This window comes from Salmo trutta, chromosome 28, assembly GCF_901001165.1.
Source record: "Salmo trutta chromosome 28, fSalTru1.1, whole genome shotgun sequence".
Lineage (NCBI taxonomy): Eukaryota > Metazoa > Chordata > Actinopteri > Salmoniformes > Salmonidae > Salmo > Salmo trutta.
In genome coordinates this window covers 30255622-30281661 of record NC_042984.1, presented here as the reverse complement: position 1 = coordinate 30281661, position 26040 = coordinate 30255622, and the positions used below count along the sequence as shown (strand labels likewise).

Genomic DNA, 26040 nt, shown 5'->3' with positions numbered 1-26040 from the left:
TCAAATGATTTGCAGTTGGAACACTGCAGTAACCTGGGGACAAATGCCCTCACAGGGTAACTCACATATCCCATCTTGACATGTGTAGGGAGCGGCTCCACATCAAAAACAGTAACACAGACATGCTCTTTATTTTCTTTTCATTGAACATATGCGTCAATCGTCAAGCCCCAACTACTTCAGAAATGTTCATTCTTCTCAGCCCCAACTTCACCAAAGACTCCAGAAATAACACCCTTAATTGGTGCCCTGCTCTGAAAATCGAAAGCAGTCTCCTTGATTCTGTGAGGCGCAATACACGCTCCGTTTGTTTTACCAAAAAATCTAGAAAATTCCACTCCTGGTCCCCCTCACAGATTCCACAGAACCCATCATTTTCTTCACCATCTTGGCAACATCAAAGCGGATCTCCCAGGTACATCTTCCCATCCTCAAACTGCACTCCTACTACAAAACTGTTAAGGAGTTGCGACATGAGGAGTATGCTAACTAGACAGTGTTTTAACTGTGATTTTAGCTCTCTTTATCCATGCTTTAGCGACTGTAGTCCATCCAGTATTTTCAGCACCCTCATTGTCATCTTTGCTAGTGCCATCAAATTCAAAGTCAGTATCCGCTTCCGCCATTCTCGCACACACTGACAGATCCCAACATCTACCGTTGGAGTCATGAAACCCACATTAACGTTTGCTAAATATGTGTATGTGACCGATAACATTTGATTTTAATTGATTTGAGAAGGGTTAGCCTTGCACAGGTGAGAGTGATTAGTCAATCAGTGCATGGCCTATAAACAGGTGTCAGAAGAAATTCTTAATCACTTTCTGAAGGTGAGCTTGTGGGCTGTAACTTCAGTAGCCAGTTAGCCCATGGATTTGACTTGTTCTGTGATTGCAAATTAGTCTTAAAGTCCCTAAAGAAACTAGGCCATTTCATCTTAACCTTTGTTTTTACATTATTGCGCAGAGAGGGAAGGTCTGGGTTATTGTTAAAATACCTGGTCACTTTTGTACAGATCAGTTATGTGGAGACATTTTATTGGTGGATGAATATTGTTCTGTCTCTTCCTCACCTGTCTTTCAGATGCTTCACCTGACAAAAGGATGTGTGGGGTGCTTGCTTTCCAGGCGAGCAGTTTTGGCACTGACAAACAGTGGTGCGAGGATGTCAAGCCATGACCACCAGGGTAATCATTGACGTTGAACTGCAGGCATAATTGATTTAATATATTTTTTTCAAATGTATTAAGTCACTACACAGCCTAGTTCAGGTCTCTCCAAACCAGTTCCGGGAGTTACCCTGGTGTATATTTTCACTCCAACCCCAGTTGTAACTAACCTGATTCAGCTTATCAACCTGCTAATTATTAGAATCAGGTGTGCTAGATTGGAGAGCCCTGGTGTTGTGTAGACCCTTTTATTCAAGCTAGGTACATTTGAAATAGCATGGCCTGCTGTGCCATTGCATTTATTATCAGCAGATGGTGGTGTTGACTTACAAGTAGTGAATGGTGCTACAAGCACAAATACCTGAGGTCCTTACCGCAAACTCTCCCGCACATACTTTCTATCAACGATGTGTCCCATCTCCTGTACTGTAGAGGTCTCCGACAACTTGGACATGTCACAGCCAATGTACTGGGATCGTCTGGACACCCCTCTGCCAGACAGACCATGGAAGGACGTCCTGGACTCTACAGATAAGAGCCTGAAACAGAAGAAGGGTCCATGGACTGCACTGTCCAAGGAGGAGAAAATCACCTGTAAGCCCCTCTCTCATTCCTTCTGTCACAGCCTTTAATCCTGCTATTCTTAATATTTCTCCTTCTGTATCCCAGTGTACAGGCTGAAGTTCAACCATACCTATCCTGAGATGAAGAGGCCGTCCCATGAGTGGAAGACTGTGATTGGTGGGATGTTCATAGTCTTTGGCATCACTGGTCTGGTGGTCTTTTGGCAGTGCCACTATGGTAAGACTTAAAGGGTATTTTAACATTTGGAGCACCCTCTCCAGATGCCTCATTCCTTCAACCTTATGCCATGTCTAAACTATTGATGAAACTGCATTTCTCAAGGTTGATTGCTAAACTTCCTCAAGCCATTATCACATGGCTGGGCGATTGTTCCATCCTTAAACTTGCTGTTCTTTTTCTCCTTTGCGTGTCCCACAGTGTACCCACCCCAACCTCATACCTTTGGTAAGGAGTGGCAGGCTAAGCAGGTCCAGAGGATGCTGGATATGCGGGTCAACCCAATTGAGGGCTTCTCTGCCCAGTGGGACTACAAGAACAAACAATGGAAGTAAAGGAAGGGACTAGACCCCTGCTGGAAGGAAGAATGGTTCGACTTGACACCTTGAGCCTCTGTTCAGCCACCATAACGGCAATCCATCCAGCTGAATCCATTCTCTTACTGTTTAAGTAATAAATAATAACTGGTTGTTTCCTTCTCTCTCCCTCTGATAAAATAACAGTAATATTATGGGCTGCTTGTCCTCAACCTAATTTCTGCTTTAGTGGTTGTGTGTCTGGTTTGGCCTTAAGTGAATGTGTCAGGACCCTAAAAGAAAAACACAGCCTACGTGTTTTATCCCCTTGCTGTGAAACTCTTTAGAGGTCAACTATTCAGTGCGTGTCTAAACAGATTCTTGTGCCTTTGTTCTCCTTCCCTAAAATCAGTTAAAATTGCAAAGAATGTTATTCTGTAGAAATAAAAATTCAGTGTTCTCCATGTTCCAGATGGGTCTTTATTAGTTTCATGTAATCTACACATTACATTGAAATTGTATGACAGACCATTGAACATGTTAACTCCTTTAAGCCATAGGTATCACACTCATTCCAGAGGGCTGAGTGTCTGTGGGTCTTTGCTCTTCCCTTGTCACTAATGAGCTCTCCACACCTGGCGCATAATTGAAAGGAAAAACCTGCAGCTACTTTACCCTCCATGGAATGAGCTTGACACCCCTGCTTTAAGCTATCAAATGGAGAAATGACTATTTCAGCAGTTAAAACACAAATACAAAGTATACATTTAAACACAGCCCCAATTCAGAACTGAAAATGATTGGGAAAAAATAAATTAGGCTGCTTGTGTAAACGCAGCCATTTTGAAGGAACACTAAACTTGCCCTTAAATAACATTTCAGTAACTTTTTTTTCTTAAATATGTTACTAAGCTATGATACTATTCTAAATCATTGTTTTAAATAACTAGTATACATAGTTGTGTCAATGCGCTTTAGATTCCTTCTTGTACCTCCTGCAAACATTTGGCAGAGTCCATTCCACGCATGCACACAATCTCACATAGGTGGAGGGAACTTCTTCACATAAAAGGTAACATTGCAGAAAAGCCTGCAAGCAGCTTTTTGTGGGGCACAAACTAGAAAAATATATACTGTATTGGAATGTATCAAATCAGATATGTGATGAAACGGTGTGTTTATGATCAGTTGGTGAATATCTAAATGTAGCATTTAGTCATAGGTAAAGTGAAAACCTTGACCCCCGGAGAATCCAATATGTGTTAAGACTGAAAAATAATCAGGTAGAGAAGAGCATCAAGACCCTAAACAGGGTGATGGCATACCTGAACACATGCTCCACATCAGCAGACTCACCTAAATACCCTGGAGGGCACTGTACTGTATGCCAGAGGCTTTGTCTCTGATATAATGGAGGTTATTGGCAGTCAGAAATGTTTCCTAATGAAACCAAAGTTATTCATTGCCAACAGAGAAAAGCAGCCAAATGTGACATGTACTTTTAAATCTGTTATGTCACCAATAGTTTGCAGGAAATGCATAGAAAACACAGGCTGAATAAACAAACTCAGGGCTTTGACATAAAATACAGCATAGGAAAAAGAGTTATGCCTTCAGTCCAAACATAGCTCTGCTACACTTTTCAAATTAAAATGTGTGTGTGGGGGGGGGGGGGGGGGAGAAACACTGCAAGTGTGAGAGCATCAATCCAGCTATGAAACAGGTAACGGCTGCAAACAGGAGCCTCTGGCTGATCTAAGTGTGGACTGTGTTTACAACTGTACCTGCTACACAAGAGGACCCCCTATGTCCCTAGGGCTCCGTTCCCTGAATCAGAGATAGGTTAGAATGTGAGTAGATGGGTTGCACCCATCTCGCCTCTCTCGTCAGCTCAGGAGCGTGACACCATAAAAATCGCCAGATGACAAACACCCTCCTGACTGACAGTGTTTAAATTAAAGATGTTTGGAAACTAAGGAATGGTTTTCCTCCGTCTCTGTCGACTAGGTTTGACAGGAGATGTGCTCTGAACAGCAGGTGGGCCTGTGTTGAGTGACGCACGCCCTCAGCTGCCGTGACAGGGAGAACAGAAATGAATGTGCCACATTGTGTGGAAACGAAAGCACGGAGACAGAGGTGGCAGGTTGAATGGGTCCCACCCTGAAGCTTGCCTGCCAACAGTTTCTCATGTCTCAAGAGCTATATGCACGTTAGAAGTCTAACGGATCTGTTAACCCACTAGATAAAAGTTTCTGCGTCACTCAGCTATCTTATTAGCTAGACAAATCATTAGGCTGTGTTGCAAGTCGTAAATACTGAACAATCTTTTTCTCCATTATAAAAAGAAAACAGCCTTTGTACCAGCAGCTGCTAGAATACTCCTCTTCATCCCTGGCTCTTGGTTTGTTGTGCACCTTGTGTTTTCTGTCTAGCCAGGGCAGTGTGTGTCAGGTACGCATTTACCAGCATCAGGACAGGAAATTATCACGTGGGTTTTAATGGTTTAAAAAAAAAAAATAACACAAACCAATGAACACACACGGAAAAATTGTATCACCTCACTCATTTCAGGTCAATGCGCCTCACTAGAGTCAAGATCGAAAACTGTCTCAATCACTTGTTACACTTAACCACTCACAACTTGGAGATGAAAAAAAAAAATATATATATACACATTTACAATTAATATATTGAGCTACTGAGTGTGATATTGGCTGTCTTTTGGCTAGGTTGTTTGGAGCGCACTGCATCTACAAAGCAGCCATGTCAAAACTACACTGAGGTGGACAGATGTTGATTTTCAGTGCCATTCCCCCCCTTCTTTTACAGGTGGAAAGTTTTTCCTTGTCTGTCCATATGGCAACCATCATACTGGTGGGGGTTAGAGACCATCAACAAGAAACCTCAGATGGAATTTACTAGCCCCATCAGCACAGACTTGCCTATAGATGGAGCACATCATGCAAAATCAAAGTAAATTTGTAAAATCAAATGAATACAGCAATTGGAGAAGATACAGGCAAGAGTAAAAAGGAAACTGAGGAACATTTGGTCCAAGACAGTTCTATCCAGCTCCATTTTCTTGTGTTGCAGGAAGGTGTTTGATGAGGGTAACATTAGTGACCATCACTCTCTCTTTAATCTCAACAGTTTGTCAGAGAGACCAGTTAAACCGTAAACGTGTCCTTTCTTGGCAAATAAAAGGAGAAATACGAAAGTAAAAAAAGTTCCTTCATTTTCCCCCCCTACAAGATGGCGTCTGTGCTTGTCGTTCTCACAGGCGTTTCTGAGCAATGAGTGACCCTACGATGACTCCGGTAACCAGCGTCATCCCCGCCAGCAACCACTTCTTAAAGCTCTCCTGCGACTTCCTGCTCTCAGCTGCAGCGTCCTTCCCAAAGATTTCTGCAAACCGGTCCTGGAGACGAGAGAGAGAGAGAGAGAGAGAGAGAGGGAGTTAGCATTTAAAGAGTTTTAGATCCCCCAACGGCGACAGCAGGTCCGACACATAACAAAAAATACTTTACAATTTACATTTAAAAACAGACTTACATTACTACATATACCTTAACTAGGTCAGATAGGGTAGAGGCGTTGTGCTGTTTTATTTGTTTTGCTTGAGTAATTTGAGATGGGTTCCATGTGATCATGGCTCAATACAATACTGTGGGTGGCCTTGAATTCATTCTGGATTTGGGGACTGTGAAGAGTCCCCTGGTGGCAAGTCCGGTGGGGTAAGTATACATACAAAAATAAAAAGTATGCGGACAACCCTTCAAATTAGTGGATTCTGCTATTTCAGTCACACCCGTTGCTGACAGGTGTATACAATTGAGCATACAGCCATGCAATCTCCATAGACAAACATTGACAGTAGAATGGCCTTACAGAAGAGCTGTGACTTTCAACGTGGCACTGTCATAGGATGCCACCTTCCCAACAAGTCAGTTCGTCAAATTTTGTTTAAAGTTTGTAGTAGATCATTAGTAAAAATAGAACAGTAAAGGGCCAAGACAGCTGCCTTGCGGATTACCACACTTTATATGTTTTACATTAGAGAAGCAGAAAACGCTCTGTTCTATTGGACAGATAGCGCTCAACCCATTATAATGCAGAGGATGTAAAGCCATAACACATCTGTTTTTCCAATAACAGATTATTTTCAATAAGATCAAAGGTTGCACTGAAGCATTGGATCTGGTCAAATGATCTATTTTTTTTTTTGTTGCTAGGAGCCGGCAGCAATCATTGTCTGAGGACCACCATTTTTCTCCAGGCTCAGATTAAAGATATGACAAAGAGGAGTGGCAATGTAGTCTGCTACCATCTTCAGTAGCTTTCCATTTGAGTCGTCAATAAGAGATGGCTTCTCATTATTGACGGACCAAGATCTTTCATGCATGAATATGATGGCTCACATCCATGGAGCCTTAACAGGTCTAACAGTCAGTTTCTTAAAAAACTTCTTTGGGATTGGTGTCCCGTCCACGGGACGGTTGAGCTAATGTAGGCTAATGCGATTAGCATGAGGTTGTAAGTAACAAGAACATTTCCCAGGATATAGACATATCTGATATTGGCAGAATGCAGTTAGATTAACAAGAATTTAAGCTCTGTCCAATTTACAGTAGCTATTACAGTGCACAATGTTGAACATGAAAAGTTAATAAACTAATTTGGACAGTCATAATACAACATTTTGAACAGAAATGCAATGGTTCATTGGATCAGTCTAAAACTCTACACACACTGCTGCCATCTTGTGGCAAAAATCAAAATGCACATGGGCTGGAATGATATTATGGCCTTGCTCTTGCATTTCATTGATGGTACATAAAAAAATTCAAAAGTTTTTTTTTCTTCCTTTGTATCATCTTTTACTAGATCTATTGTGTTATATTCTCCTATATTCCTTTCACATTTCCACAGACTTCAAAGTGTTTCCTTTCAAATGGTACCAAGAATATGCATATCCTTGCTTCAGGGCCAGAGCTACAGGCAGTTAGATTTGGTATGTCATTTTAGGCGAACATTTTTAAAAAGAGGGGAGGATCCTTAAGAGGTTTTAAAGACATGCTCTGGAACTTTGGCGAATACTAAGTATTATTTTTTAACCTCCAACTCTAGGCTGGATGTGTCAATGTGTAATAAATACTCTGGGCCAGCTCCCTAAGAACTCGAGTTCTAGTCAATGAGCTTCAGCCCGTCGCCATTTGAGTGACAGCTAGCAAGATGCACACAGAGTGCAATGACACGGTGCCCATATGTGACATAGTATGCCATTTTCAGGGACTACTTCTGGCTCGTGAGTGCCATGTCCAGAACTACTACAAAAGTACCGGAGAGTCGCTTTAATAGGTGCGTGTCAATAACTGGAAGAAACATTGTAAATGCATCAAGTGCAGCGTCTGAAAGCTCCTCATTACACACATCAGACCAAATCCTTTTTACATCTTCAACATTGGAGTCACTACAAAACGGCTTGTATGATCTCTTATACACCATTTTGAGACACAGCCTTTGGAACTTGGGCTTTTCTAAATAGAGCCACTATATTATAGTCACTTCATCCACTGGGTCTGGATACAGCACTAGTAAAAAGTTCTACAGTATTAGTAAAAATGTGATCAATACATGTAGATTATATAGTTCCTGTATTGTTTGTAAACACCCTGGTAGGTTGATTAATAATCTGAACCAGATTACAGGCAATGGTAATCAGTGAGAAGCTTCCTCTTGAGCGGACAGCTTGATGAAAACCAGTCTATATTCAGGTCATGTTAACATCATATACACCATCATCCAGATATTGACTGTTAGCACTTGGTGGCCTATAGCAAAATAAGAGGCTTTATATGAGGAAGGTGAACTTGCAACCACAACACTTCAACAGCATTAGACATGAGATCCTCCCTAAACTCAACAGAATTAGGTGAAATTACACCCTTTATCATATGCAGTAATCTTAAAATCAAAGCCAAATCGGATTAGAAAGTAATCAGAATTAGTTGGCAATGCTTAATGTGTCTGTTGAGACAAGGTATAACCACACACAAAATCAATCCCCACCCCTCACAACCACAAGTGTCCCTACACCTCCCAAGCTACAATAGTAATGAGGGGGGGGTGTTCTGACATTTTCATCAATACTACAGACAAAAATATAAATGTCACCAGCACCTCCACTATCACAAAACCTCCCCATGCCGTTAATTTGAACTGCAGTAACCCCCAAGTGAATATCTTTCCTTGTTGACAATTTCACCACCATGGTGTCATCCTTAGCCCACCCCTTCCAGTAATTCATTCGAGAACAACCCAGAACATTGACATAACATTCTGCAGTTCTGGCTGCAGCCACAAGAGGGAACAAGCTCCCATTGGATGATTCATCCGCTTGTCTGGCACTGATGTTATGGCTGGCTGGGGTGGGTGCTTTAGTGCAGTGAATAGGACAGTCTTGACTGGGCAGTAAAATAAATATTCTGAAACAAAACTGATTACTATATAAGCCAAATAGTTGACATAACTGAACATGCATATGGGGACTCAGAAGAGCCCAATCAGACACAGCCTCAAATAAGACAGAATCATTGGAGACATTCCAAACATGCTGATTTGATTAAAGACGTGTGGTGTGCGTCTGACACCCCGCTTCCTTCCGCTCTAACAGGGTGATACATCATCACTCCTCCTCCCTGCTGACTTCAACAATACAGAAGAAAACTTAACGGAATATGGGAAGAGGGAAGCACAGAAACAGCAGGACAACGCCAAGACGGCTATGTTGGTGTGTATACATGTGTGGTGGCAGGTAGCCTAGCGATTAAGAGCGTTGGGCCAGTATGCAAAAGGTCGCTGGTTCGAATACCCGAGTCGACTAGGTGAAAAAAAAATCTGTCGATGTGCCCTTGAGCATGGCACTTAACCCTAATTGCTCCTGTAAGGTGCTCTAGATAAGAGCGTCTACTATACTATACTGCACGCATGTGTGTGCGTCTGGTAAAAGGCTTCTGAAGAACGGAGAGATTGATTTCTTAGGAGAGGCCGTTTCTGAGAAAAAGAGTGGGGCGGTGACATGGCGGGGGCAGATAACAGAGCAATAGAGACGGAGAATCATTTTTTATCAGGGCCAGAGAGGTAACGAAACGCTAAAAATGACCAGTCTTGAGGACCTTCAGCTAGCACTGCCAGACAGACAATACTGCAGGGCTACAGATACAAACATACTCCCATGAATACTGTCAATTACACCCAAAGTGTTCACATTCATCACCGCACACTTGACTAATTGATTCCGGTGGAAACACTTATAAAAAATAAAAAAAACAACCAGGGGCAAACCAAGCTACTGTAGGCATGTCGTGTGTCTGTGTTCAACATGTAACTAGCACAGGATCCAGCAGCACTTCACAAGAGGTGAAGCCATGGAGAGTATCGCTCCCTGTGAGAACTCCTTGAAGAGGTATGGGAGGAATGTTGTGGGTGTAGAGAATAAAGATTGCAGTTTGTGATTACGATAAGGCATGTTAGAGTACAGGGATGTGTCATTGTTTTCATGAAATATACTAGATTTCACTTCACCTCTGCCAAATAGTGACAAGTAGCTATCTCCCTATTTTTCAACCATACCATCTATGCTCATATGTATCTTTGTTTGTCTTGCACAATGGAGCAATAGTACTCAGATCTCTAAGCTCCACTCTGCTTCCTGCGAACCATCATCATGGCAGCAACATACTCAACCCTGTAGTCATCAGTGCTTATCGATCTCTGAAGCACATTGTACCTGCCCAGGCATGCCTATAACACACACACACACACACACACACACACACACGATTGAATCTATATAGGCCTACTGTATAACCACACTTTCCTAGTGAACTGGGTTTTGAAAAGGCCTACATGTTAAATTACAGGCTGTAAATCACACTGACACATTAATATTTATGTGTACGTCTTTGACTGGTTCGGTCTCAGTCACTACTGCAAGGTAGCTAAGCCTAAACTTGCTCGCTCTCTCCATAAAGACTTTTCCACCTGTTCCCCAGAGATGTTAGGTGCTAAGCAGCACCTGTTCCCCAGAGATGCTATGTGCTAAGCAGCAGCCATTCTAAGGTGTTTTCCAACCTCAGGTTCTCTCGGTGTTTTTCAACCGTTAGATGAAGAAAGAAAAAAGGTGGAAGAGGGAAAGAGAAGGGTTTGTGGGACAGAGGAAAAACAAGATTTCATTTCAATGTTGCCATGGTTACCAGAGAGCAGCTGATCGGTGTGCTCGGATCTGATAGATTGCCCAAGACTAGATTCCTGAGAGGACAGAACATTAAGGCAATCAACACCGGCCCCTGAGTTTGTAATCGGTTACTTCACTGTTGCACCACCATCATGACCTGTAACCATGTCTCCATGGTGAAACACTGTGCACTAGATTAGTCAGAATACTTAAATTGTTTTAATGAAATTGGTTACTTTAGAGACTGAAGCAATATTTGGAGTCTAAACTTCAAAACCGAAGTGTTTCTCACCATAATAGAGCCCTTAATTCCCCAGAGAGGCTGAATTGGCCAGAGCCTCTCAACCAACTCAGCAGCAGCTGATCTGGTCAGGTCTCTTTCAATAGAAGCTTCAGTCTGGCAAGCAAAAGGGAAAAACGGCAGCAGGACATGGTTGCTAAAGAATTAAAACAATGCTAAAGGGGAACGTTCCATTCAAATGCAGAAAGTAATCCAGAATGTTCAACTACTTCTGTGAACTCCAGAACGCTGGCATGGCCCTGAGCACCGAGAGGCCTCCGAATAGAAAAAAAAGCCAGAATCCGCTTTAAACCAGCCCAAAGAAAGACAATGGAGGGTTGCAAAACCTATTGGTCACACTGGCCGGATGTCCTGTCAAATGCTGCATTCTTCAGTGATTGGACTGGAGATCTGAATTGAATCCAGTACTTGAGTAATGAGTACACCACCTCATAAGAAGGACATGTTTAGAATTTCCTCTGACCTTTGCTGAGTCATAACGAACTAAGTCTCTCTGTGACCCAGTTGTGTGACCGTAGACAGGGTGCTGGTTACAATCAAGAGCTGAGGGGGGATTTTAACACGAGAGGATGACAGTGTAAAGAACAAGCTGTCACTAGCCCAGCTATAGTCTAGTCCAAAGCAACTCTTCCTGCTTATTGCAACACACAGGACATGTTGTGCTTCTGGTGCAAAAGTACAATTCCACATCGTCAGAGTTGTTCTTTTTTGAGTAACCGTGGCGTTTCAGGACGTTTGAGGTCATCTTGCTGCTGGCCAAATATGGTGAACTGAATATGCTCATAATGATCACAGTTTGACCCTTTATCTGCCATCATGTGATGCTGCATTGAAGCATACAGGGCGAAACTAGACTAGAGTTGCGGCACTGCTCCCACCCTCAGAAAACAACTCACCATGCCTGTCGGCAGATCATCATAATTAGCTATGAGGACTGGCAGACAGTCATCCTCCAGAGAGTGTGAGAGTCGGGCTTTGTGCCAAACCATGGGGCACTGCAGTGTGGGGGAGGGGGATGGGTTAATAAACCAGGCAAGTCCCCGGGGGTAGGTTCTGTTCTGCCTTTAACTTTGCCTGCTCAAGGAGAACACCATCTAGCTATAAAGACTGGTGTCTGATTAAACACAAGAGTCCACACTAAGCAACTCTGCCATTCATGCCCCTTTAATTAAAACACCCACGCAAGGGTGAAGTTAGAGACAACAATACATTAGCTAGGATGTGGTCTGGTAAGGAGGTAGATAGGGATCAAGGAACTTGAACCCAGATGAGGTCCTATGGTGACATCCCAGGTGGCTGTAACAGTTACTGTAGGTTCTACACACGACGGAGCTGGCATTGAGGGTCTGACCCCTTTCTCGTCTTCTAATGGGTTTTTGTATATGTGTCCCTGCTGATCCATCCGGAGGTGAATCCATGAATTAAAGAGGAGATTAATGAGTCAGGACATTCAGGCTCAGACACCAATCTGTTCCCCTTCTCACTGGGTCTCACCAGCAGCGCAGCCCCCATTCTGTCACCACTGCACTGTGTACAGTCTAGGAAAAAGGGACCACAGCCGCCACACAGAGAAATGTGTCACCAGCAGCACCACAAACTTGAACCCCCAAAAAACACTCGCCCCCACTAACACCCCTTACAAAACGCGGCAAAGACCTACCATCTGTCTGAAAGAGAGAGAAAAAGAGGGAGAAGAGAACATGATAGTGTATGCCAGAGGAAGAGATTAATGAGACAGTGAGGGGTGCAATAAGGGCAGGACCGGAAAGAAAAAAAGAAAACATTCTACAATATGGCTTTGTTGTTATTACCTTGTTATGCGACTGGTTGGTAATGATCATTATGATTATAGTCAGCTTTATCGTCATTACAGTGCCATCAGATTCTGTAATATTTCCTGGGCACCATTATCACCATCTGTCAGTTTCATACATCACAGCTACCACACTAATCCCATAATCTGATATCAGTTATGAGAAGAGAGAGCGAGAGAAGAACATGCTAAAGAGAGGGGTTAGATGTAGATGTAGCCTATAGAGTCGAATAAAGCAGTAAATAAGAGAAACAGCAAGAGGCAGATATTCAGAGGGACAGAGAGAGGCAGAGAAAGGGAGAAAATGAGGGAAAGAGTGAGAATGATGGAGGGGGGGGAAAGAATTGCTCATGACCTGATTTTCCACACTAAGCCTGCTCAGAACTGGAGCAGAGAGAGCAGCAGCCAAGCAGGCCCAGTTTTTCCACCAAGAGTGCACCAAAAAACAGACTGCTGCTGCTCTAGTTCTATACAACTAACACACAGCAGACATTCATGGTGTCGCTGAGTCAGTGGCCCCATCTTAGGTAGCTAAATAACGCTGCTCAAACAGTCCTGGTTGTATGTCTCCAGGGCCCAGCAGTAGCAACAGTAATGCATCTGCTGCCTGTAGCCCTATTAGCATGACGGTTGTACAGTAGGTTACATGATGCCCCAGACTCCGCCTGCAGAAGACCTAGCCACCACCACCCTGCTGCACACAGACTGAGCCAGATAAGCACAGCTGGATGTCTGGAGCTCCGTGCAGAATCAGATGCATGCAGCCATATATAGAGCACAGTGATGGCTCAATGCGGTGATGCTAAGTTGGATGGCAAGCTGCGTTGAAGTACACCAAGTGAGCCAGTAGTGCTGCAGGTCAGTCTTCCACATCGCTGGCTGATAGAGGCTATACAGTGCCACCAGAAAGTATTTCTACCCCTTGACTTATTCCACATTTTGTTGTGGTACAGCCTGAATTCAAAATTGATTTCTACAATACCCATAGACAAAAGTTAAATCATGTTTTTAGAAAGTTTGGCAAATGTATTGAAAATGAAATACAGAAATCTTATTTACATAAGTATTCACACCCGGAGTCAATACTTTGTAGAAGCACCTTTGGCAGCGGTTACAGCTGTGAGTCTTTATGAGCTTTCCACACCTGGATTGTGCAACATTTGCTCATTATTCTTTTAAACATTCTTCAAGCCATTTCAAAATTGGTTGTTGATCATTGCTAGACAACCATTTTCAGGTCTTGCCATAGTTTACTTAAATCTTTTTGAAAATCTAACTCAGCCACTCAAGAAGATTCAATGTTGTCTTGTTAAGCAACCCCAGTGTAGATTTGGCCTTGTGTTTTAGGTTATTGTCCTGCTGACAGGTGAATTAATTTCCCAGAAATAATACTGAACCAGGTTTTCTAGGATTTTGCCTGTGCTTAGCTCTATTCAGTTTATTTATCCTGAAAAACTCTCCAGACCATGGCAATTACAAACAAGCATACCCATAACATAGTGCATAGTGGTCGCTGCATCATCACCATAAAAGCCATCAGTTATAGCTAGATTTTATTTATTTTTTTGCATGGGCTGCATCTCAAATCCACCGCATACGCCGATGTCGGCCTTCCGCATCAGGAAGGTGGCCGAGCTACAGCGGTGTTTGTCACACCATGATAAATCCTGAAGAAAAAAAAATGGTAGCGTCCAAACGTTTGGGGCTACAAACTAATATAACCACTCTATGGAAAGATGAGACGCTCACAAACACGATGGTGTGTTCCGTTTGGTCTACGACCCCCAAAAGTGTCACAGGTCGCATCAGAAGTTGGTACCGCCGATGTGCCAACTTCTGTCTGTAGCATTCAAACCGTTTGGGCTACAAACTAGTATGACGCCACTACGGAAAGGGGAGATTCTCAAGAACGTGGTGTTCTCCTTTTCACTCTAAATGGAGGTGTGGAGGTAGTTGTGGCAAAAAAAAAACGTTATACATTTTAAATTCAGGCTGGAACAAAATGTGGAAAAAGTCAAGGGGTGTGAACACTTTCTAAAAGGCACTGTAAAGCGAGGGGAGTTGCTGCTAAATGGACGGCACCATTGGGCAAGACCTCATTACGCAGACACAAACTAACACATACGAAGTCAGACCAGAGATCCCCTGTTGTCAACACAACCATCTACACGGAAAGTATTCAGACCCTTTGACATTTTCCACATTACAGCCTTGTGCTAAAGTATTTTTTCTCTTCTCATCAATCTACACACACAATACCCCATAATGACAAAGTAAAGACAGGTTTAGAAATATTTGCAAATTAGTTCAAAATAAAAACAGAAATAACTTTAAAAAGTATTCAGTCCCTTTGCTATGAGACTCGAAATTGAGCTCAGGTGCATCCTGTTTCCATTGATCATCCTTCAGAGGTTTCTACAACTTGGAGTCCACTTGTGGTAAATTCAATTGATTGGACATGATTCGTAAAGGCACATACCTGTCTATATAAAAGGTCCCACAGTTGACAGTGCATGTCAGAGTAAAAACCAAGCCTTGAGGTCAAAGGAATTGTCCCTAGAGCTCCGATACACAGATCTGGGGAAGGGTACCAAAAACATTTCTGCAACATTGAAGGTCTCCAAGAACACAGTGGCCTCCATCATTCTTAGACAGAAGAAGTTTGGAACCACCAAGACTCTTCCTAGAGCTGGCCGCCCGGTCAAACAGAGCAACCGGGGGAGAAGGGCCGTGGTCAGGGAAGTGACCTAGAACCTGATGGTCACTCTGACAGAGCTCCAGAGTTCCTCTGTGGAGATGGGAGAACCTTCCAGAAGGACAACCATCTTTGCAGCACTCCACCAATCAGGCCTTTATGGTAGAGGGGCCAGACCAAAGCCACTTCAGTAAAAAAGGCACATGACATTGGAATTTGCCAAAAGGTACCTAACGACTCTCAGACCATGAGAAACAAGATTCTCTGGTATGATGAAACCAAGATTGAAATCTTTGGCCTGAATGCCAAGTGTCACATCTGGAGGAAACCTGGCACCATTCCTACGGTGAAGCATGGCGGTGGCAGCATCATGTTATGGGGATGTTTTTCCAGTGACAGGGAGACTAGTCAGGGTCGAGGGAACGATGAATGGAGCAAAGTACAGAGATATCTTTGATGAAAACCTGCTCAGGACCTCAGACCGGGGTGAAGATTCACCTTCCAACAGGACAACAAATCACACAGCCAAAACAACACAGGAGTGGCTTTGGGACAAGTCTCTGAATGTCCTTGAGTGGCCCAGCCAGAGCCCGGACTTGAACCCCATCGAAAATCTTTGGAGACCAGAAAATAGCTGTGCAGCGACGCTCCCCATCCAACCTGAGAGCTTGAGAGGATCTACAGAGAAGAATGGAAGAAACTCCCCAAATACGGGTGTGCTAAGCTTGTAGCGTCATACCCAAGAATACTCAAAGCTGTAGTCGCTGCCAAAGGTGCTTCAATAAAGTACTGAGTAAAAGGTCTGAATACTTATGTAAATGTATCAGTTATGACACACACTTATAAAAACCTGCCTTTGCTTTGTCATTATTGGGTATTGTGTGTAGATTGATGAAGGGAAAAAACATTTTAGAATAAGGCTGTAACGTAACAAAATGTGTATGAAGTCAAGGGGTCTGAATACTTTCCGAATGCACTGGATCCCTAGACACTGACTAGTGTCTTGTCCCCTGGCTGCATCCTGCAATCTCCTCCAGCCTGTAGCGTACAGGTCATGGTGGCTGGATCCCCGTCCAACCCCGGAGGAGTGGAGTGACCAACCTTCCTTGAAGGTGAGTTGAGCAGAGCCCCCCCCATTCGCTCCCCCTACAATCCCAGTGCAATGGATTGGCCCAGTCTCTTCTTCTCCCCTCAGCATCAAACCTACTGCCTTAGACTGATGGTTTTGTGACAAGGCTGAGGGAGACGGAATCACACCATCTGTTTACTGCCATTTTCACTCAGTCACACCATCACTCACACTGAACATCAACACAAAAAAAATACATGGATGGAAGACTGAACACAAGTAAACAATTTATACTCAACATAAAACATAATGGGGGTTGTTGTTTTTGAGCACACAACACTGTTACCATTGAAGAACTGCAAACAAGGCTGTGAGTATTCTGTGCACTGTGGAGGTCAGAGAAACAGACAGACAACGTCCAGATCATCTACAATCTATTGATGACAATGACTGTCACCATGCGTTTACATAGCAGCACTTTACCTGTAGGGACAGCTGGGCACAGCAGATAGCAAACCGCATTACAGTGCGTGTGTGTGGGGGGTACGTGTGTGTGCAGCCAGAGGTCCTTTGTTAAAAGGTAGGCAGGTGAATGGTCTATATGGTGCTATTCCTTCTCATAATGCAAAGTACAGCACAAAAAGCTAACACATTCACTCAAACTTTATTTTAATTCAGAGACAACATACTAAACACAAGTCATATTATGAAATGTACACGAAAACACAAATGGTGACCAGGGATGCGAAGGGGTTATCAGAGGCTTCATCTGTCAGGGGAGAGGTGGGGTAGGATACCGTCAGCCGTGATTGGTGATCAAGTCAAACGGATCGAAAGAAATTAGGAGAAATGGATGGATGGTCGGATTGGTAAACAAACGGTAGAACAAGCACTTTCACAGGAGACTCATGAAGACCTCAGAGACAAAGGATAAACGCAGGAAATGTAATAGTTTCTCTATTTGCGTCCTCCCCCTCTTCCCAGTCCCAACTATCATTCTCAGAGCTGCTCTCTCCCACTGACATTCCAAATGAGTTATCCATTACTACATTAGTCTGCCAGAGCAAGGTCCGAGCATAGCCCCCCTCCAAACAATATTTTTTTTTGTTATTGAATCCTTGGGGCAGAGAGAAAAATGTGCAGTTGTATAGATAATCTTGTGCTATTTTACACATTTTGCCATGAGTCAGATACATTTTAGAGCTAATCTACAGTCAAAATATATTTCCTGTAATAAAAAAAAAAAAAAAAAAAAAGAACATGTTCATTTGCTATATGGGGGGCCTGTCTTTCAGGTGTACCTGCAGGGGGGTGTGCTACTCTAGTGCAGTCAGAACAAAAGCATTTACCGAGCACATCCAGATACTAGTCACCCATAATTGGTAATAACCCAAACCCCCTCTGGCATTCTCTCTCCCTACAACCCGCACTTCCCTCCCTCCATTGCCTGCCTACCCCACCACCTCTCCATCCCTCCTGTACAGGCCATATAGCAGTAGGCTACATTACATACACGCGTTTAGCAGATGTTATTGCGGGTGTAGCGAAATGCTTGCGTTTCTAGCTCCAACAGTGCCGTAATATCTAACAATACACACAATCTCAAGTAAAGGAATGAAGAATATATAAATATATGGACGAGCAATGTCAGAGCGGCATAGACTAAGATACAGTAGAATAGAATACATTATATAGATATATGAGATGATTCATGCAAAATATGTAACATTATTAAAGTGACTATTGTTCTGTTATTGAAGTGACCAGTGATTTCAAGTCTATGTATATGGGGCAGCAGCCTCTAATGTGCTAGTGATGGCTATTTAACAGTCTGATGGCCTTGAGATAGAAGCTGTTTTTCAGTCTCTTGGTCCCAGCTTTGATCGCAGCTTTTGATGTTCTCTTGCTAGAACAAAAGACATACCTGCTGCGTTCCGCCGAGCTTGCGGTTTCTACTTGTTGAATCGCCCTTCTCGTCAGTGGCCGATAACGTGACTGAGCTAATCAGAGCGCACAAACCTCCACGTGGGGGAGCCGACAGAAGTGACAAGTAAGAAAGAGAGCATTTTCCCCAGTGTAATCCACCTGCTTTTCATCAGAATTGTTCGAACTAAAACAAAGTATCTGAATACCGCTAACGTTTGCGTCGACATTTGCCAGTTAGAACATCGCTAGCGGTTCCACTGACTCTCGGCAGCGAAACAGGCAGCTGCTTCATTCAAAAACAAATCCATTGTGATTTAATTATGTTGCTAGCTACACTAGTAATCTAGTGGTGGCCATTTGGCTAGTATCAATATGGGATTACTAGAAATTCTAACTAGCAACAACATTAGCGCAGCTTGCTAGTTCGCCAAAGTTAGCCATCTACAGCAGGCACCAGCTAAACATCTCTTAAGCTACTGCCAACTTGTGGTCTGGAGGATTTTAACGAGGCTGATTGGCATACGATCTGTGCTATCTGAAGAACAAAAAGTTGACTGCCGACACTCCGGGCAGAGGTGCCAAGTACCTCTTTGCAGTCAGTATCCTTGGTGTGTCTAAGGCTTAACACGTTTCCCTTTCACTCAATGAGGATTCCACCTCACTCCCTGTCCTTATTTCTCAATCTACTGACTCCTTCCATTCAGTTTCAAAACCCTCTTTCTTTCCTCTTAGTTCCCTTATCTTACACAAATAATTAAAAAAAGGGAGTCAGCAGGGACATTTGTGGTAACCGACCTTCTCAAATAGTATTGGAGTACCCCTGGACTAGCCGCTCTCTCTTACGACACAATCAGGTAATAGCTTCTCTATACATCCTACAGCTGCCTACGGCTGTGTGTGTGTGTGTGTGTGTGTGTCTCTTTGTTCCTGAGGACAGGAACAAAGAGAATGTGTAGGTGGTTCAACAGGTTAGTGTGACAAGAGAAAACCACATAAGAGAGTTAGATAGAAATAAGTAAACGAGTGGGCATTTGTTATCGGGAAATATAGGGTATTTTTTTCCCTCCCCCCCCAGTAGTGCGGGGATGTCCCAGGTGCTACTCAGAGAGGCGAGTGTGTGCTGGTTTCTATGTCATGAAGAGAACAGACAAATTCAAATCTCTCTCAGCTACTTCAGAGTTGTGTGCATTTTGTGACCAGTATGGAATGATGAATTGTGACTGTCCCGGTATAAGCGAGATACTGTTTATCTTCATGTTATGTGTGTATGTTAATGTATGTGCATAGGAGTATGGGTCCGCGGAATGCATGTTGTGATCACTTAGTATTGTATGGCTTGAAGGCAAAACAAACTGAAGTTGGGATGCGTGTGTGTGTCTACCAAACTACACACTGAGGAAATTACATCTGACCGAGGTGCTATTCCAACACCACAAGGAGAAGTGAAACCAAACTACTTGACTGAATCTGCTTGACTGAACACACTATTCCATTCAATATTCTTGCCATTCATGCCTTCAGCAACATTCAACACCTGATGACATCAAGAACAATGTTCAGATTCATTAAGGAGCTTGGGGGAGAGAGCTCAGGTGTAGGAAGGGACATGTGCTTGGGTGTTTTATCAGCATTAATTGCACAAACATTAACACAGCCTGGACTTTGTTTAAATAGAGACCTTGAAAGTGATGAGTTACTATTCACTTTAAAAGCTTCTAGTGGTTTGAGGCATTTATTCTGGTGCTTCTGGGTGTGATGGCGGAATATGACAGATGCAGAGCTGTGTCAGTCATCTGCCTGTTTTAAAATTATTTAAAATCAATTTCAGCTCTGCAAGCAACAGAAGACACGCCATCCAATCTGATGGCCCCTACCCACACAATGTACCCAATCAAATGCTAGTTTTCATAAGACCCATCGTTTGAGACTGTTCCAACATCCCCTTCCCATTCCACACTCAATCAAATGTCAACCCACACAAAGAGAAAGAGCTGACCTTAACAGTGTCCTCCTTCCATCCCATAACACACCCACCCACCAGGAACAGGACAACCCCTCTCTCAGCTGACCCAAGAGAAAACACTGCTTTCATCTGCAGGCAGATGGCTCAGAACAGAGGAGAAAGTGAAAAACAACCAGGTGAAAACAAAGGGCGATCTGTAAAGCCTAGCCTAAGCCTATACTTCATCCCACCCATGAAGACTTTGATCTCAGCCATAAGAGCTCACTTCGATTCAGCTGAAAACTCAATGAAGCTGATCAATGCCCAGCTAACCAGAGGGAAATATCTCCATCTTCCCTCTGGTTCTTTCTCCTTGGGTTCTCCTTGGCTGACAAATTAGCCTCTCATATCAGAGGTCAGGCACCAGATACACACAGCTCACACAAACTGACATGATGCAACACACAGAGACAACGGTGCTAACGTGCACAATCTGATAATGTTATCAACGACCTCTGGAACTGATGCTTCAAAAAAACGAGCTAAAATGAACCCCTGCCCTTTCCCCAAAACACATCTTTCAGTCATGACTCACCCATCCTCCTTGGCTCTGGATCCAGGGCTGGATGTGGTTGTCCAGGTAGACAGTCATCCAGTCTGCAATCCGTCCCACTAGTGGGCTCATCTCTTTCTCCACACACTCTACACAGAGGGCCCCTCCGAAGGCAAACAGGCCCACCACACGTCCCCAGTTCACACCGTCACGGAAAACCTCATCCATCACGTTCTCGAAGCTCTGGTAGGCTGTGGCCGGCGTGATGTGCAGCTGGGAGGACAGGTCACTGAACGCTCTGGCATAACGCAGCTCAAACTCGTTGGCAGAGTCCCGCAATGCCTCTTTCACTGCGTCCAGGCCCATTGTCCGCTGAGGGGACGAGGGGGGAGACTGTCGCGGTGGAGTCCCAGGACTCGTCCCGTTCGCTGCGCCGTTGGGGTGTGTCGTGACTGCCGCCCCCCCTTCCGCCTGTCCCCCCTCAGTCCGACTGGGAGCTTCTGTGAGCCCAATGTGGTTGAAGGGGTAGTCTCTCTGTGATAGTTTATAGGTAATATAGTATACCACCAGTTCTCTGTTGTTGTAAGTCATAATTAGTTTCCTTGGGTTTCTTCTTTGCCCCCGGGTCTTAGTTTTACTTGCTAATGACACGCCCCTTCAGATCAGGCCTCTGTATTTTTTTCAAATCGGTGTCATTCTTTGTATTCAGAAAATGGATGTCTTGAAGACAAAAAACAAGGCTGGTGCAATGGCTCAGACCCTGTGGTAAGAGAACAATAGAGATCATAATGAACATAATTCAATACAATAAGCATAGGTGGGTTGGGGAGGAGGGGAGCTGTTGTGGGCAAATTTAGACCTCGACAGGTGGGGTCAAAGTGCATCCCTTTAATTGGGGATGAAACAGATGGCAATGTTTGTCATTACCTGCCTGCCCCCACAGACAACCTCCCTTTTCCCCATGGCTTTGGAACAGTCGTGACAGGGCATGGTGCTCTGACTTCCTACAGACTTTATTTTACCAGATAGGTTAATACACATTCTAATTTGCAAGAATAGCCAGTATTAGATAGATATAAACATATAACAGTTAACCTAATGTTACTTAGTAACCTGTAGTCAGATAAGTATTAACAGTGATTTCAACTTATTTTCACAAGTAAACCCCAAACTAAGAACAAAAACAATTACAAAAACATTTTTGTTGACAGGGTTGGAGAATAACCAATTACATGTAATCAGTTCCATATAACCTAATTACAAACGAATTAAACAGCTACATTACCAGCAAAACTACTGTATTCAGATAAAAGATACTTCAGAAAAACTAGATTACGTCTTGGATGACTTTAAAATTCAGAAAAGATGTGTGCGAGAAAAAACCCTGACACCTTTCTGTTTTCTCAATTACATTAAATTCAGCACTGAAAAAAAAGGTGCAAGTTCAAGTTTGTTCCACCTGAGTGAATCTGACCACAAGTCAGAGACCACTATGATGACACACCAAATGCATTCAATGGATCCTTTTTGTTTTCTTCTAATGCCTCTTATGGGTAAAGCAGGGATTTTTCTGCCAATGAACACCTAAATCCAAAATGTAATTTTCAAGATGGAAAGTGCGAACTTGTAATGACTACAACCTGATATAAAGTATGTAGAAAAAATAAATGGACCTATATATATTTTTTATAATAAGAGAACTAACAATTACCAAAATAAAAAAAAAAACTGGACAGTCAGGGAGAATTGGAAATTCCCAAAACAATGGTTTAGTTATTTTTTTTGCAAAAAATAAAAACAGCATTAGCCAAGCCAAAATGAATAGAATTGCAGAAAATTAGTTTTAAACTTAAATTCTCTCTCAGCTCCATGGCAAAATTTGTTGAATTGCAGGAAATGGTGTTAAACACAAAGAAATGTCTCTACACCGCCAAAATGGGGGCCTTTAAAATCCATCCCGAATGGGCTGCCACATTCACCAACTAAACCCATGTTTTTATCCAGAAAAATGCCTGGAAAGTAATGTAAAAGTAACTGAATGCAATCCGATTATTTCACCGAGTTTGGGTAATATCAAAATTACATTACTGATCATTTTGGGACAGGTAACTAGTGACTGGAACAGATTACATGTATAAATGTAACCTAACCAACCCCGTTTGTAGATACCCTATTTCTTCATAAAACATTTGCGATTTCTTCATTACTTTGCGCATTCGTGTCAGTAAGACCACTGTTGGTCCTGAACCCTAACCTTTAACCATAAAACCTTAACCATTTTAAAATGTCATGTCAACAGAGTAGTGACACCACAAGGATCCCGGATAGCAAGGACCCCTGTTGTTATAACCCTTCACAAAACAGCACGTGGGAGAAACGAGGTGCATCTATCTTCCTCATACACCTTACCTTTTCTAATTGTAATAATAGTCCAAAATGTCACTATCTAGTACGGCTGGAGCGTTAAGTGACTATTTTATAAGTGGGAACTCCAAGCAAAGATGACTAAATCGAAAATAAGAACACTAGAAATTACTAGTTAGTAGGTTACTTTGTTGCATTGGCTGTACTATTGAGCGTACTAACTTTACATTAGCCACCGCTAACCAGCACGTGTTGCTAAATTCTCAGAATTCCATGGAGCGTTTAATGTAACTTTTATCAAATAAAATGACAGCCCGTCCATATAATTTTGTGGGCAAATAATACTGAAAAATTAGAGACTGACAGTAACCTTCCAACTTTATCAAAACATAACTACAGTAATTCGTTTGTATTGAGGTTTCATCAAAGTGGCCATTAATTTGTGTCTTACTTAGCGAAGAACAAGCTAATGTTATTATCACGTAGCTAGTTATAAACAGGGGAGTCAAGACGGTCTACAACGGACATTGTTATTTTACCTACCTACACCAAAAATGGAATATCTTCAATGGCAACACTGCACTGAGCTGCTTTAAAAATCCTATTGTACCAGTCCTGCTGTCAAAATCCGAGAAGGGAAATGAACTATTTCGATGTGGTATGAGTATCTCTCTGTCGTGAATCCCCTGCTCTCGTGTGTGCGCCCAGACTTCTCAATCCAATACGTAACTAAGGCTGCGTTTAAACAGGCAGCACAATTCTGATCTTTTTTTTCCTCACTAATTGGTCTTTTGAACAATCTGATCTGTGAAAAACACATTTTGTGAAAATATCTGATGTGATTGGTCAAACAAACAATTAGTGGTTTAAGATCAGAATTGTGTAAACGCAGCCAATCCCCATTTCCCACCAATCAACGCTTATGTCGGAGACCTTTAACCACTGCACCCACCCACAGCAATATGGCTTGTTGGGTAACATCGGCTATGGTTTTTACAATTTTAACATAAAAGGTAGTTGGCTACATTTGCCGAGGCCGATTTAACCTAATATTTTTTAAATGTCCCAGCTATAATTCGTCGCCAGTCATCTTGTATGACTATCTTGGGCTTGTGACTTGCACCTGAAATGTCTATTTTGGCTACTGAAACTGGTCTAAATTCACAATTTCTTTGCATAAGACCGAAGGAAATGTAGCTAGCTTGTTTAGCTCGCTTAGCTAAGCTTGTAACAATGTCATATTTCCTCTGAACTAGCTAGCTAACGTCTTTCCCATTTAATTTTATAAGAATGGCTAGCTAGCAGTGGTTCTTTAGCTGACGTAAACATTGTCTCATACAATTAGCTAGCTAGGAGGTAACGTTAGCTACTAAAAGACGCACATTCAACCTGATTAGCTAACCAATACGAAACGCTTACTGTAGAAACTTGAATTGTTGGCACGAAATCCAAACATCAGCAAATAGGATCATATCCGACATTTCCGCTGGAGCAAGAGGAGCACTCGCAGACTGACTGGCTAGCTAACCAGCAGATCCGACCCGCTTGCTTACAACTGCACTAGGGTCTGACAGGCTTCACATGTAGACTAAGAGCCAAATTATGCTTGATCAGAAAATGTGGTTGGAGGCGCTGTATGGGTGTGAAGCACTTGCAGAGCCTCCTGAGGCATGCAGAGGCAAAATTGAGCACCATACTGCATCACCCAAATTCTGTAACAATGTGGAGGGTTCCAGTACAGCTCTGCAACGTCGTGATGGTAGATGGGGGCAGGAGGTTCTGTATAAACACAAACTCACTTCCTTCACAACATCTCTGTTCTGCGAAGCGCAAGAATTATGAATGCCCTGACTTGTGCAGATGTTATATCATCTTAAATGTTGCACGGTCAAGGCAGACATCGCCTTTAAGACACCACCGAACTGATGTGAGATATGGCTTGGAAAACGTACCTCAATCCAGGGATGAAAAATGCGCTGTATGCCAAATTATCCTATATATATATATATATATATATATATATATCCTATAAATATCTACTGTTCAGTGATTGGTTAAGACCACCCAGACGGTTAGGGCATAGTCAGTTGATCGTGGTTGGAGATAGGCGAACATGTAGTTGTAGCTAGTTAATAAAGAGTTATGTTAAGAAACATCCTGTAGTTCTGCGTTTTATTATTTGTACAAAGCGTACAAAACAAGACAAATGCGCTGTATGCCAAATTATCCCTACTGTTACACCGAGAAGATTGTACTAGATTTTAAGACCGTTTTGTCATTCAGAGGGAGACTGTCTGACCCTAGTGCTGCTGTAAGCAAGCGGATCGGATCTGCTGTTCTGGCAAGCTTGCTATCAATTTTTTTGTTAACTAACATTACTGTAAAAAGTATTGGCTAGGTTAGCTGGCTAAAGCTGACATTACTAGATAGCTGTTCCGCCCACAGACATTGAATGACGCCTACTTCATCCAACTCCATGAAAAGCTGCCTGTGTGGAATAAACTAGCCAGCTGGCGAGCTATAGAGATGTAGGGAGTTTAAGAAGTCGTTAACTAGCACCCTACCAAAAGAGGGTCAATCCTCTTCGACCTAACATTTTCATAATCAAAAGAGAACTCACTGGTTCCAAACATACTGGGGTTTACATGATGAAAATGAATACACATCTTTCTCAAACGTTTGAGTCTTTACAGATTTAATTGTACCAGAACATTGACTGTAGCTATACCAGGTTAGATTTTGTTCATTTTTCTGTGGCTAAACCCCAAACAAAGGATGTTACACATTTCCATGGTAACCTTTGTTACCCACCAATTGCGTTCGACACATTCGGACGTTTGGGGGGGTTACAGCGCCACACTGGTCATCTTTAGAAA

General features: G+C 42.8%; 2 protein-coding genes across 3 annotated transcripts; one reads left to right on the top strand and one right to left on the bottom strand.

The window, feature by feature from the left end:
* The first annotated feature begins 1083 nt into the window (after positions 1-1083).
* Positions 1084-2430, top strand: LOC115165994 (cytochrome c oxidase subunit 4 isoform 2, mitochondrial-like). Its single transcript, XM_029719579.1, has 4 exons — positions 1084-1186; positions 1601-1762; positions 1838-1969; positions 2171-2430. Exons 1-4 carry the CDS (start codon positions 1084-1086, stop codon positions 2302-2304), a joined length of 531 nt encoding a protein of 176 aa, XP_029575439.1. The 3' UTR covers positions 2305-2430.
* Positions 2431-2725: 295 nt separating this feature from the next.
* Positions 2726-24929, bottom strand: bcl2l1 (BCL2 like 1). Of its 2 annotated transcripts, none has more exons than XM_029719577.1 (3): positions 24584-24929; positions 20843-21560; positions 2726-5683 (listed from the first exon to the last, which is right to left on the bottom strand). In XM_029719577.1, the coding sequence occupies exons 2-3, from the start codon at positions 21389-21391 to the stop codon at positions 5540-5542; spliced, it is 693 nt and encodes a 230-aa protein (XP_029575437.1). In that variant the 5' UTR covers positions 21392-21560; positions 24584-24929; the 3' UTR covers positions 2726-5539. The 2 variants fall into 2 exon arrangements, with proteins under 2 accessions (XP_029575437.1, XP_029575436.1); XM_029719576.1 differs by lacking the exon at positions 24584-24929 and adding an exon at positions 23708-24073.
* Between the last annotated feature and the right edge of the window lie 1111 nt (positions 24930-26040).